Here is an 11,131-nt window from a genome sequence, read left to right on the forward strand (position 1 = left end):
TAATCATATTCCTGAAATGAATATATGATTTCTGATTATTTTAAATGTCCTTGCAAGAATAAACTATAAAACTTTATAAAACAGCACAATGTGGAACGATAGTCATAAACTTTTTCACTGACCACTAACTAGGATATGAAGTTTTAAGGACATATATATATAAAATCATATATAATGAGTAAAAGCATTCATTTATTTTTATAAATAAATTTATTTATATTAATATATATTTATTATTTATTAAAATACTAATACAATAAATTGAATTAATTACACAATTACACATACAGTACATTATATATTAATAATAATTCAATAACCTCGTATTAACACATTATGTATTACGGCTCTAACATTCTGTATAAAGGCAGGATGCTGCTGATTTAATCATAAAGATGGCTGTAATCATCCCAGGACTCTTATTCACAACATGCTCATGTTGAACACCCTTACAGCTGCTTGACATGACTTTTCTTCATTTGTATACTGTAATTATTTATACACTATCTACACTCCAGTGCCATCCTCCCTTTGAGTCTGTTTCCTATCAAAGTTTCTTCCTCGTGGTTATCTCAGGCTTTCTTATTCCTTTGCTGCTCTCTCTTCTCTAGAAAATACAAAATCTGGATTTCTGTAATGCTGATTTGCGGTAATGTCTATATGTTAAATAAATACTCAAATGAATATTGAATCTTATTGCATGACTAACTATAACCATTACTATTACCAACTATAACCATTACCAGTAAATGCCCTAGGATGAAACAGACATGAGAGAAAGTTTCCAGTAAAAGAAAAAGTCGTTCAGGTTGCTCAGACTTTTCAGAATGTTTTGTGGTCTCCAAATGCAATCAGACAGACTCCAAGGTACTTATGAGCTATGTTGTTAAAGCATAATTGCAAATACCAGAAGGAGACACTATATAAAATTACAGCTTAACAATATTTTCCTCTTAGAACAAATATAATAAGGGTTATGTCTGTGGTAATTATAAACCTAGAGTAGTAGATTGAAAAAACTCAGGAGTATTTCTTAAAACTTTTAAACACATTTTTAATTGGTTTAGTACAAGTCGTGTGGGCGCTTTGCTGGTGTCTGTTTGGTATGCAGCAAATTGTATAAAACAGAGAAGTAATGAGCTCAGAGAGTCAGTTCAATGTAAAAGATTTACAGTATGTTAAAGGCACAAAGATTTCCACACACCACTATGGTGCCAAATACAGTTCTTCCTCTACATTCGGCTTTTCACGTTAGGGGTCGCCACAGCAAATCATCCACCTTTCCACCTAACTCTATCCTCAGCATCCTCTACTCTTGCACCAATTACCTTCATGTCCTCTTTCAACACATCCATATATCTCCTCTTTGGCCTTCCTCTTGACCTCTTACCTGGCATCTTCATCTCCAACATCCTTCTACCAATATAACCATCTCCCTCCTCTGTACATGTCTAAACATCTCAGACTAGCCTCTCTGATCTTGTCCCCAAATCAGCCACCATGAGCTGTCACTCTGATGTGCTCATTCCTAATCCTGTCCATCCTCATCACTCCTAAAGAGAACCTCAACATCCTGATCTCTGCTACCTCCATCTCTGCCTCATGTCTTTTCCTCACTTCTGCAGTCTCTAACCCATACAGCATTAGCTTTCATTTAAACATAACCTTTAGGACACTAAACTCTCAAATCCAAGGGCTGTGGAGAGCCTTCGCACATTAAGCATCACCGCCTGGCTCAGTGGTACCACAACCCAGGATGAAAGACTCTGTCTAGAGTATTGAGGACATAACAGGAGACCATCATGACTTCTGTCCCCTACATCTCTAACATCTACACCCAGCAATGCAAGACCAGGGTCAGGAGAACTATCGAAGACTTTCACACCTGCATACAGTCTCTTGTCATTCACTTGTCAGTCAGTCTTGAGCTACTGGATCCCGAGGACCGACACAGAGAGACTCAGGAGGAGTTTCTACCTTCAGGAGATCCGGTTATGAACGAGGCCACGCACTCACACACTGATACACAAACACCAAACAGTTTGCAGGGTTGTAGGGAAATATTTCTGCTCTCTCTTTAGTCTGTATCCATCCTATTGTTTTATTATAATTGATTCACATAGAGTATTTTACTAAATGTTTATTATTTTTATTAGATTCTATTTTACTATTACTAAGGATAATAACTAAGGGCAAATAACCAAAGAGAATTATTTGTACGTTAATTTATTATTTGTACGTTATTTGTACTTAATTAATCCCATTAAGTGACAAAAAAAAGAACCTTGAACCTTTTATCCGTGGAGCAAAATATTCTGTAAATGATAGCTAAAAATAAATAGTAGTATAGCTTCAGTTCACAGGTAACACAGCTGCCAGGCCAAACTGACATGCTACATCTTTACAATTTAAGAAATTGAGTGTTTTTAATCAGACCACAGCATCAAAACAAGACAAGGTGTGATGAAAAAAAGAAAAAGCAGTAAATAAAAGAAGTAGCTGCTTTAATATATAAAACTACGCCTTCAGATTCTCATCAGTTTGGAAAATTCTGGGTATTGAGGTTTATCTTTATACAATACAGACAGTACGACTTATGATCCAATTTCTGTCCTAACTTTATATTCCTCAGATAATCCTTTATATTCCTCCGTGTCCACCGGACACTGAGACTGATTAAATGCCATGTTATGTTGCCCTTTTGTGCTTCACTCGGCTCTGCTGGCTGTTTCATCCGGTACAATTCTAGACTCGGTGCTAACTTGCCAAGCACGTATTGCATTTGAACAGCTCTACTAATTCAACCAGCTCCTATCTGAACTGAATATTTCTTGGCTTAGTCTCCGAACAGAATTAAAGTGGAAGTGCAGGAAGCTCAGTGCTGTCATCTTCCACATTCTCCCTGTGTCCCCTGTACATGTTATGTGTGGTTTATGGTAGGAGAATGTAGCAGCATTCCCAGGGAGCATCAACTCGTGTTTATAGATGGAGTATAAAAAAAGACGCTGAGGCTGAGTGCTTTTATTTATAACCTGCATGGTATTGTTATTGGTGGCAGCTTTCAAATTCCAGTAGTAAGGAAACAGTGCACTTTTAATATTAGCTAATCAGCTAATTTGATATATTTCAGTATTTTCCTTATGTTTTTCTTTAATGTAAAAATGAACATAATGTTAAAGATGTAAGCCGGTGTCTAAAGTTTAATCCTTGTATTTAGGGGTTAATTTTTTAATTGTACATCAAGACTAAAAATCTGAAATTTGTATATCGTTATGCCGTTACATATCGTGTTATGCCCTAAAATTAACTGAAAACTTGATCAATATATAATCACGCGTAAACAAGTTAAAACTGTTAACACTGGAGTTAACACTGGAGAATAAGCTGCATAAGTAAGACACCGTATGGCCAAAGGTTTGTGGACACTGGATCATCACATCCATATGTGTATTTTGAACGTCCCATTTCAGATTTAATTCGCGTTTACTGTTATAATAACCTCCAATCCTCCGAGAAGGCTTTATATTAGATTGTGGAGAGTGGCTACAGGGATTTACTCATTCAGCCACAAGAGCATTAGTGAGGTCAGGCATTGACATCGGGTGAGTGTTGAGGTCAGGGCAAAGCTGATATTCATGGACTTCGCTTGGAAACTGAAAAGCTGCAACAAACAAAGGTATCCTGTACATGTGAGTGCTTCCAACTTTGTAGCAAAGTTTGGGGAAAGAACCAGAAATGGATGTGATGTGACTTTTAGTGAAAGGGAATTTTTTGGAGCTACAACTTTGAAAATTTTATGTGATATTATATCTTTCACACACACACACACACACACACACACACACACACACACACACACACACACACACACACACACACACACACACACACACACACACACACACACATTGATTAATTTATTATTATTATTATTATTATTATTATTATTATTATTATTAAATACATTTATTTTGCATGAATGGATTAATCAAGTTAAATAAATAAGTTTGAATAAAGTTGTTTATTATTGTTGTTCTTATTCATTCTTATTATGTTGGTTCATTTTATTTGTGTTGTTTTACATCATATGATACAACTAAGCTCTGAGCATTTTTAAACGCGTGTGTGTGCATGCATGCTTGCGTATCCATTGCTTTGTACTGGTGGCACTGGGCAGCCCCGATGAATGCATGTCATACCTCTGAGAGTCACAAAGAGCAAACTGACCACAACGGATAATGCCAAGAGCTGAGTGAGTGAGAGACAGACAGTGAGGAAGAAGGAATGAATGAAAGAATGAAAGCATGACATGATGAAAGGCGATGTGCTGGGTGACTACTTCCTGCATGAAAGTCTGTGTCCTCTCTGGACCCTGTGGGGGAGAACCTCCTGCTGTCTGCTTTAATTTGTTCTCACTGCCAAAATATCCCTACTGTGATAGATTTCCCTTCTTGTTCAATTACTAAAAACATGCACACACACACACACACACACACACACACACACACACACACACACACACACACACACACACACACACACACACACACACACACACACACCCATCAACAGGTGCCTCAGAGTATGTGACCATTCCTTACATCCCATAATTCCCTGTCATGTCAGTCATCCCACAGAAATGAGAACAGAGCACCAAACCCCAGAAAGGAAGAAAAGGATGATGTGATCATGCTGTGGTTCAGAGGAAAAAGCTGTTTGTGGTCACGTCACTAGCAAAACTATTTTCTGAACAAACATCTGATCAGAAGAGCAAGGACACAGATCCGGTGTGTATGCGAGAGTGACAGTGTGTGTGACGTGCTGCACATCACTATCTGGTAAAGGGGCAAGAGTGTGACGTGAGACAAACAGGCAAAATGGAGCAAAGCATGAAGGTTCTGCTTTGGGTTCTTTTGTCCAGTAGCATGTTTATTCTCACAGGTAAGACAAATGGATTTGTCTGTAATCCAAAGTCTTTTGCTTGTTTTTGGTGCGTCCTTACTATGATGAACATTATATATAAATAATTTAATTTATTACATGCTGATTTATTTCTACATGGTGTATTTTTCACCAAGTTAAGCAGACAGATTGCAGGTATGATCTCTGGAAGTTTTAAAAAGATTTCTAAAACAGGAAAGGACTTAACCCCAAGTACCAAAGGACAGTGCTACAGTCTTATTTGACCTTGTAACATAGAGTGAATATAAACAGAAAAAATATACAGTGCACAGGTGGAGACAAACTCTAACACTAATGCCGTGTGCCTCATTGACTCGTTTTATGATCATAACAGTGAACAGCGCTTGTGCATTATAGAACATTTAACCAAACTCTAACTTGTCCCCACCCAATAACAAACTTGTACTTGTACACTACTTGTACAGTCATCTGCAATGTGTGCATTTCATCATACGTTGAATTAAAGCATCTGTTGATTTAATAAATGTAAATGTAAACATGAAAGAAAGAGGGAGGTGTCAGAAAATAGAAAAAACAATTGACAGAAAAATATCATAATGCGGGGTGAATTCTGTTATAATCTATTAGAGTTTTTATATTTGTCTTTTGTCTAAGCTTTCTTTCTGTTTATGAAACACTTTTATGAAGGAAAGCTATTTGGAGTTTTGTGAAAACTGACTGAAAACAATATTAATGAGATTTTGGGCAATTTTAGACACATGTTATAGAGATAGGTCTTTACTTTCATTTTAAATTATTATACAAATATTAATAAAACTATATTCATTTATTAGTAGCAATGCAACTTCAGTAACAAAATTTTACATACTACTTCAGTAACACTTCAGATACATAGTCTGATTTTGGAAGAATTTAGTAGATGACATATACATATACACATATAAAGATGTTAAGCTGAGTAACACACTATATTTTATTTCTTAAAGCAGGAACAAGAGGATTTACAGGATTTATCTTCAATACTTTTTTCAAATGTAAACCCATTATTTTCTCAAATGCTTTATGAACAGATTCATTAATAAACACAGTAAGAAAAACATCACTTAATGTAAGTAGCATTTATTATTTGTTTCTTGCAGTGGCAGAATAAAAATAAAAAAATAAATAAAAAGAGGGCTGTAAATGTTTCTGACCATGCACCATGCCACTAAATACAAAAGTGTTGTGTGTGTCTGTGTGTTTAGGAGGTTCTGAGACAGAGCGGAGGTTGTTGCAGGATCTATTTGACAATTATAACTTGAAGGTGCGTCCAGCTCGAGCCTGGAATGAGACCGTGATGGTCAGAGTCGGGATGACGTTGGTGCAGCTGATTAGTCTGGTAGGATAATACACACATGCAAACACAAACACTGTGTTGTACAAGGCTAGGTTTGATGGAGAATGTAGGGGGGAACATTCCTGGTGTTCCTCAGCACCTTGGTGTAAATGCCAATAACTAGTCATATCACACAGCTTCAACACAGGCTTCTGGATTCCAAACCAACATTTTAAAGATGTCGTGATTAACATTCATCTATGTTTGACCTATAGGACTTTTTCAGAGCAATTGAAATAATGACTTTATAGATATAAATTAGGTAAATGTATACGCTTAGGAAAATCTAGCATAAATAAATGATAGCGTTGTGTAAGTGTGAATTACAGTGTAGGTGTGTAGTGCAAGTCTGGATTAATGAGTCATATCTGAAAAGTTTTTTTTCTGCATGTAACTAAAATCTTTGCATCCCAATACTGCCCTGTAAAACCTTTAATCACAACGAAAAAGTTTTAAAATTCAAGCACTGAGTGGAATCTGACTACTGGCCATTATTTGTGCTCGGTGCTTATCACAGAAAAGAGTAGCTAAAGAAAAGAGTCTGATGCGATGCTATTTTTCCCAACATTTCCTCATCGCTGGCTGTGGCACCACTGAAAGCTTTAATAGAGTGCTGGGCCATGTGTGGGCCATTAGACTTCATCTAACAGGATTGAGTGTTCCACTGCTGCAGGATTTAGCCACCGCATGATACTGTCAGTGTGTCTCCTCTTCTGCAGGATGAGAAGAATGGAGAGATGGCAACCAATGTATTCATGAACATGGTGAGAGGCACAGTCCATTTATCTTCCTCTACCGATTCACTATGTTTCTGTTCTGTCTTAATTCACTTGTCACATTGTATAATTAGAATTTATTATATCTCTGTTTTGCTCCAAGCCCTTTGCTCTCAACTGCATTTTTTTAAAACATCTCTTATGTTCTCTGGTGTTGAAGAGCTAATTAGTGTGCTGGAATTCCTACACCAGTGTGTCATTCTTTGTGTGTCTGAAAGAGGGCTAAATACATTTCCGTTTCAATTATAAGCGAAAAATATTGTTTCCTTTTTACTGATAATTAACCTTTCTATGTAATTCAATGTGGGCTTTGCGCTGAAATTTAGAGAAAGGTAAAACAGAAAATTAGAGGCCTGAAATGTTACACATCTCTTACCCTCATCCTCCCTCTGTCTGTCTCTATCTGCTTTTACTTCTTCTTCGTTCCCTCTTCAGGAGTGGTCTGACTACAGGTTGTCCTGGAATCCAAAGGACTACGACAGTATTGATGTTATCAGAATACCGCCAACCAAAGTATGGCGCCCAGACATTTACCTAATCAACAAGTGAGTGTTCTTTGTCCATATTTAAACCGTCTTCATATATAAATATAACAGCTACACTTGTAACCTGTGGCTGTACTGTAATATGACGTCCCACCTGTCATAGCTTCTTATTTAAGCTCAGTATATATGTGACCTCTGTGTGCCTGCACCCACCGCTATGCAGTGCAAATAACAGAGTCAAAGGCAGCACTGCACGCTTACGGCTGGAAGCGTGTCAGAACTTGGAGCTGTTGTATATCAGATGCAGTTAAAAAGCACTAAGCGTAAGTGGTTTTGTCCATTTTGCAGTAACGATGGGCAGTTTGACGTGGCTCTTTATGTGAATGTGCTGGTTAATAGCGATGGCACGGTTTCCTGGCTGCCTCCAGCTATATATCGCAGCTCCTGCTCCATTGAGGTACAACAAATCTGTATCACAAACAGCTTACAAACAACGACCATTCATCATCTTAAAAATATTAAACAAGCAACCATCTGTTAAAGGCTAGCGCTAATATGCATCTCTATTTCTCCAGGTGGCCTATTTCCCATTTGACTGGCAGAATTGTACAATGGTGTTTCGCTCATATACGTATGACGCCTCAGAGGTGGACCTGCAGTACGGCCTGGATGAGAATGGAAAAGAGATTCATGAGATAGTCATAGATGAAAATGCTTTTACTGGTTAGTCCACATATTTCTTTTGATATCATTGCTTCCTGTCCTCTATCTGAAGTTTCCCCAACTGCTCTGTCAAAAATCTGTCTCTCTATTGACTGCAATGAATTATGGGTGCTGGGGATACTGTAGACTGTATTATTTGGGTAATATAACTGGAAATTTTGAGTGCATTGCATTCTCGCTGATGTTCATCACCAAAGGTTCTAGGACTAAACTTCCTAAAAGTTATCCCAGGATCTCTGTCTTATATACATAATGTGTAGGTGGATGAAAAGATGGATGGATAGATGAGAGGACGGATATACTGTATTGATGGTTGGATGGATCGATAGACAGAAGGATGGTTGGATGAATGGATGTATGGATGGATGGATGGATGGATGGATGGATGGATGGATGGATGGATGGATGGATGGATGGATGGATGGATGGACAGATACAGAGGGATCGACTGATGGTTGGATGGATTTCCGTGTTTATTTAATGTCATGTTTGCTTAGAGAATGGAGAGTGGCAGATCTGCCATAAACCCAGCAGGAAGAACATCCAGGAGGACCTCTATGAAGACATCACCTTCTACCTGATTATCAAGAGGAAACCACTCTTTTACATCATCAACATCATTGTGCCCTGCATCCTTACTAGTGTGCTGGCTATATTTGTGTTCTATCTGCCACCAGGGGCAGGTGGGTGTTGCATAGAATTGGATAGAATGAAATAGAATAGTATACTGTCTTATGCCCCTTATCATCATTTAAATCATCAGTGTTGGTGATTCATTGGTTTGCTTTTAGCACTTGTGCTTGTAAAAGCCTAAACATCTATACATACTGTATAGCTTAAGCATTTAGAGGTGTTTTTGCTCTATAAGATTGCATGATTAAAGCATTTCTTTGCTGTGTCTGCTTTGGTGTTCCCCACAGGAGAGAAAATGACTCTGTCCATCTCTGTTCTTATTGCCCTCACTGTCTTCATGCTCCTGCTGGCTGATAGAGTCCCTGAGACATCTCTGGGAATCCCAATTATTGTGAATTATGTGATGTTTACAATGATCCTAGTGACCTTCTCAGTCATCCTCAGTGTTGTGGTGTTAAACCTGCACCACAGAACCCCCAGCACACATTATATGCCCAACTGGGTGCGCAAGGTCAGCCAGCATGGCAGTGCTATTAATCATTACTGCAGCAAGGTTTTTAACAAGTTAGCCAGTTGTCCTTATGCTCTTTCTTACAGTTGTGAGCAATATATTATTAAAGTGTAGTTCTAGTGTATAAAAACCAACTGAACCAGTAGGCAAATTAGATACTTTAGGGTGTTACAGCTTATAGTGACAGTTAACTTCCATGATTAAATGAATTAACTTCAATCTAGAACAATTAAGGGTTCTCCAGCTGTCTGTTATATATATATATATATATATATATATATATATATATATATATATATATATATATATATATATATATATATATATATAGTTTTTTTTTTGTTTTTTTTTTGTTTTTTTTTTTAAATATTTAACTATAGTAAGGTAAATCATCTATTATATACCAGTTGAAACTCTAATACTGAAGTCTCACAGTTGATTGTGAGTTGATTTAATCTCATGTTCAGTGGATATAAAATTGAACGTTGAGTATTTACAAAAAAAAAACACTTTATTAAGTAAACTATTTAAAAGGTTTTAAATGACAGTTTGCCAATTATTCAATTATCAATTTTCAGGTGTTCATCAACTTCCTGCCTCCTTACCTGGGTGTGCTCAGACCTCGCCCAGAGGAACCTGTACAGAAGGAGGAGCCTAAACAGGACCCTCCCATATCCCATTTTGACCACACCTTCCGGCCCGGAGGAGAATATTTCATCCGCAAGATTAATCCTGAACTGATCACACCTTGGAGGGGAAGGTAATAAACAGAAAAAAAGATAAAATATCCTAGAAGATGGAATTGTCTCTATAATCAATTAAACCATTAGTTAAATGATAAGTGCCATTAAGACATTGATAGATAGGCAGCTGGTGTTGAAACTGTGTGCAGAAAAAAAAACCCAGATGATTTTGTGTATGAAATCATGGCTCTACTACTGCGCAGGGTTGTCAGGGTGGTTTCCATCATGACCAAGACCTTAAACTTGGCAGTTAATAAAAGGGCCCTGCTACATTATGCTTGTCTTCTGGCCATTCTGAACCAACCTGAGTAAACCAGTTGGCCAACCACTTAATTGCAGTACCACAGACACACAGTATATAATACTCTATACTGAGGATGAGATTCGCTCATGTGCTGCTTTATTAAGGATGTGAATTTAGTCACAGATCTGACAGTGTTCTGAAATGAGAACAAAAAATTGAAAGTAAGGATGTTCATGGTGCTGATGTCGTGTTCTACTGAGGGTGATGATTACTCAGATCGCTCAGAGCAATAACTCGCCATTAATTTAAAATCTGCTGAAGTTATATGTTGATTTCCATTGCCACATGTAAGCAAGTGATGCTCAGGAAATAAAAATGGTGTTTATCACATTACATTTAACAGAAGGAACACCTATTGACCTGTGTTTACTCACACTTACACAACCATTTCCGTTAGTAAACATTTTAACCTGGAGAATCTTTATGATGTACCCTAAAGCATACAAACTGCTGGTCAATGTCCTGCGTATTGGCAGTCACTTCAACATAACACCTCAAACCCACATATTGAATACGATTCAGCTTGTTTTGTTTCACTTGTATTTGTTTAGTGCTGTGAAGCAGTTACATAATATTTAAATTCAGGATATACTTTTTATATTTATCAATCTATCCCTAATGAGCAAGTCAACTAAATAATTTCCCTTCTATCATTGTG

At 37.3% G+C, this 11,131-nt stretch overlaps 1 protein-coding gene across 1 annotated transcript in view; it reads left to right on the forward strand.

The window, feature by feature from the left end:
• Positions 1-4,629: 4,629 nt before the first annotated feature.
• Positions 4,630-11,131, forward strand: part of chrnb1l (cholinergic receptor, nicotinic, beta 1 (muscle) like) — an 11,005-nt gene continuing 4,503 nt past the window's right edge. Inside the window, exons 1-9 of the mRNA XM_027178321.2 lie at positions 4,630-4,941; positions 6,168-6,301; positions 7,018-7,062; positions 7,510-7,619; positions 7,908-8,016; positions 8,135-8,282; positions 8,780-8,965; positions 9,203-9,426; positions 10,005-10,186. Coding sequence (XP_027034122.2) covers positions 4,878-4,941; positions 6,168-6,301; positions 7,018-7,062; positions 7,510-7,619; positions 7,908-8,016; positions 8,135-8,282; positions 8,780-8,965; positions 9,203-9,426; positions 10,005-10,186 — 1,202 coding nt within the window. The 5' untranslated portion in view covers positions 4,630-4,877. The remainder of the gene's footprint in view (positions 4,942-6,167; positions 6,302-7,017; positions 7,063-7,509; positions 7,620-7,907; positions 8,017-8,134; positions 8,283-8,779; positions 8,966-9,202; positions 9,427-10,004; positions 10,187-11,131) is intronic.

Source organism: Tachysurus fulvidraco, chromosome 1 (assembly GCF_022655615.1).
Source record: "Tachysurus fulvidraco isolate hzauxx_2018 chromosome 1, HZAU_PFXX_2.0, whole genome shotgun sequence".
Taxonomy (NCBI): Eukaryota; Metazoa; Chordata; class Actinopteri; order Siluriformes; family Bagridae; genus Tachysurus; species Tachysurus fulvidraco.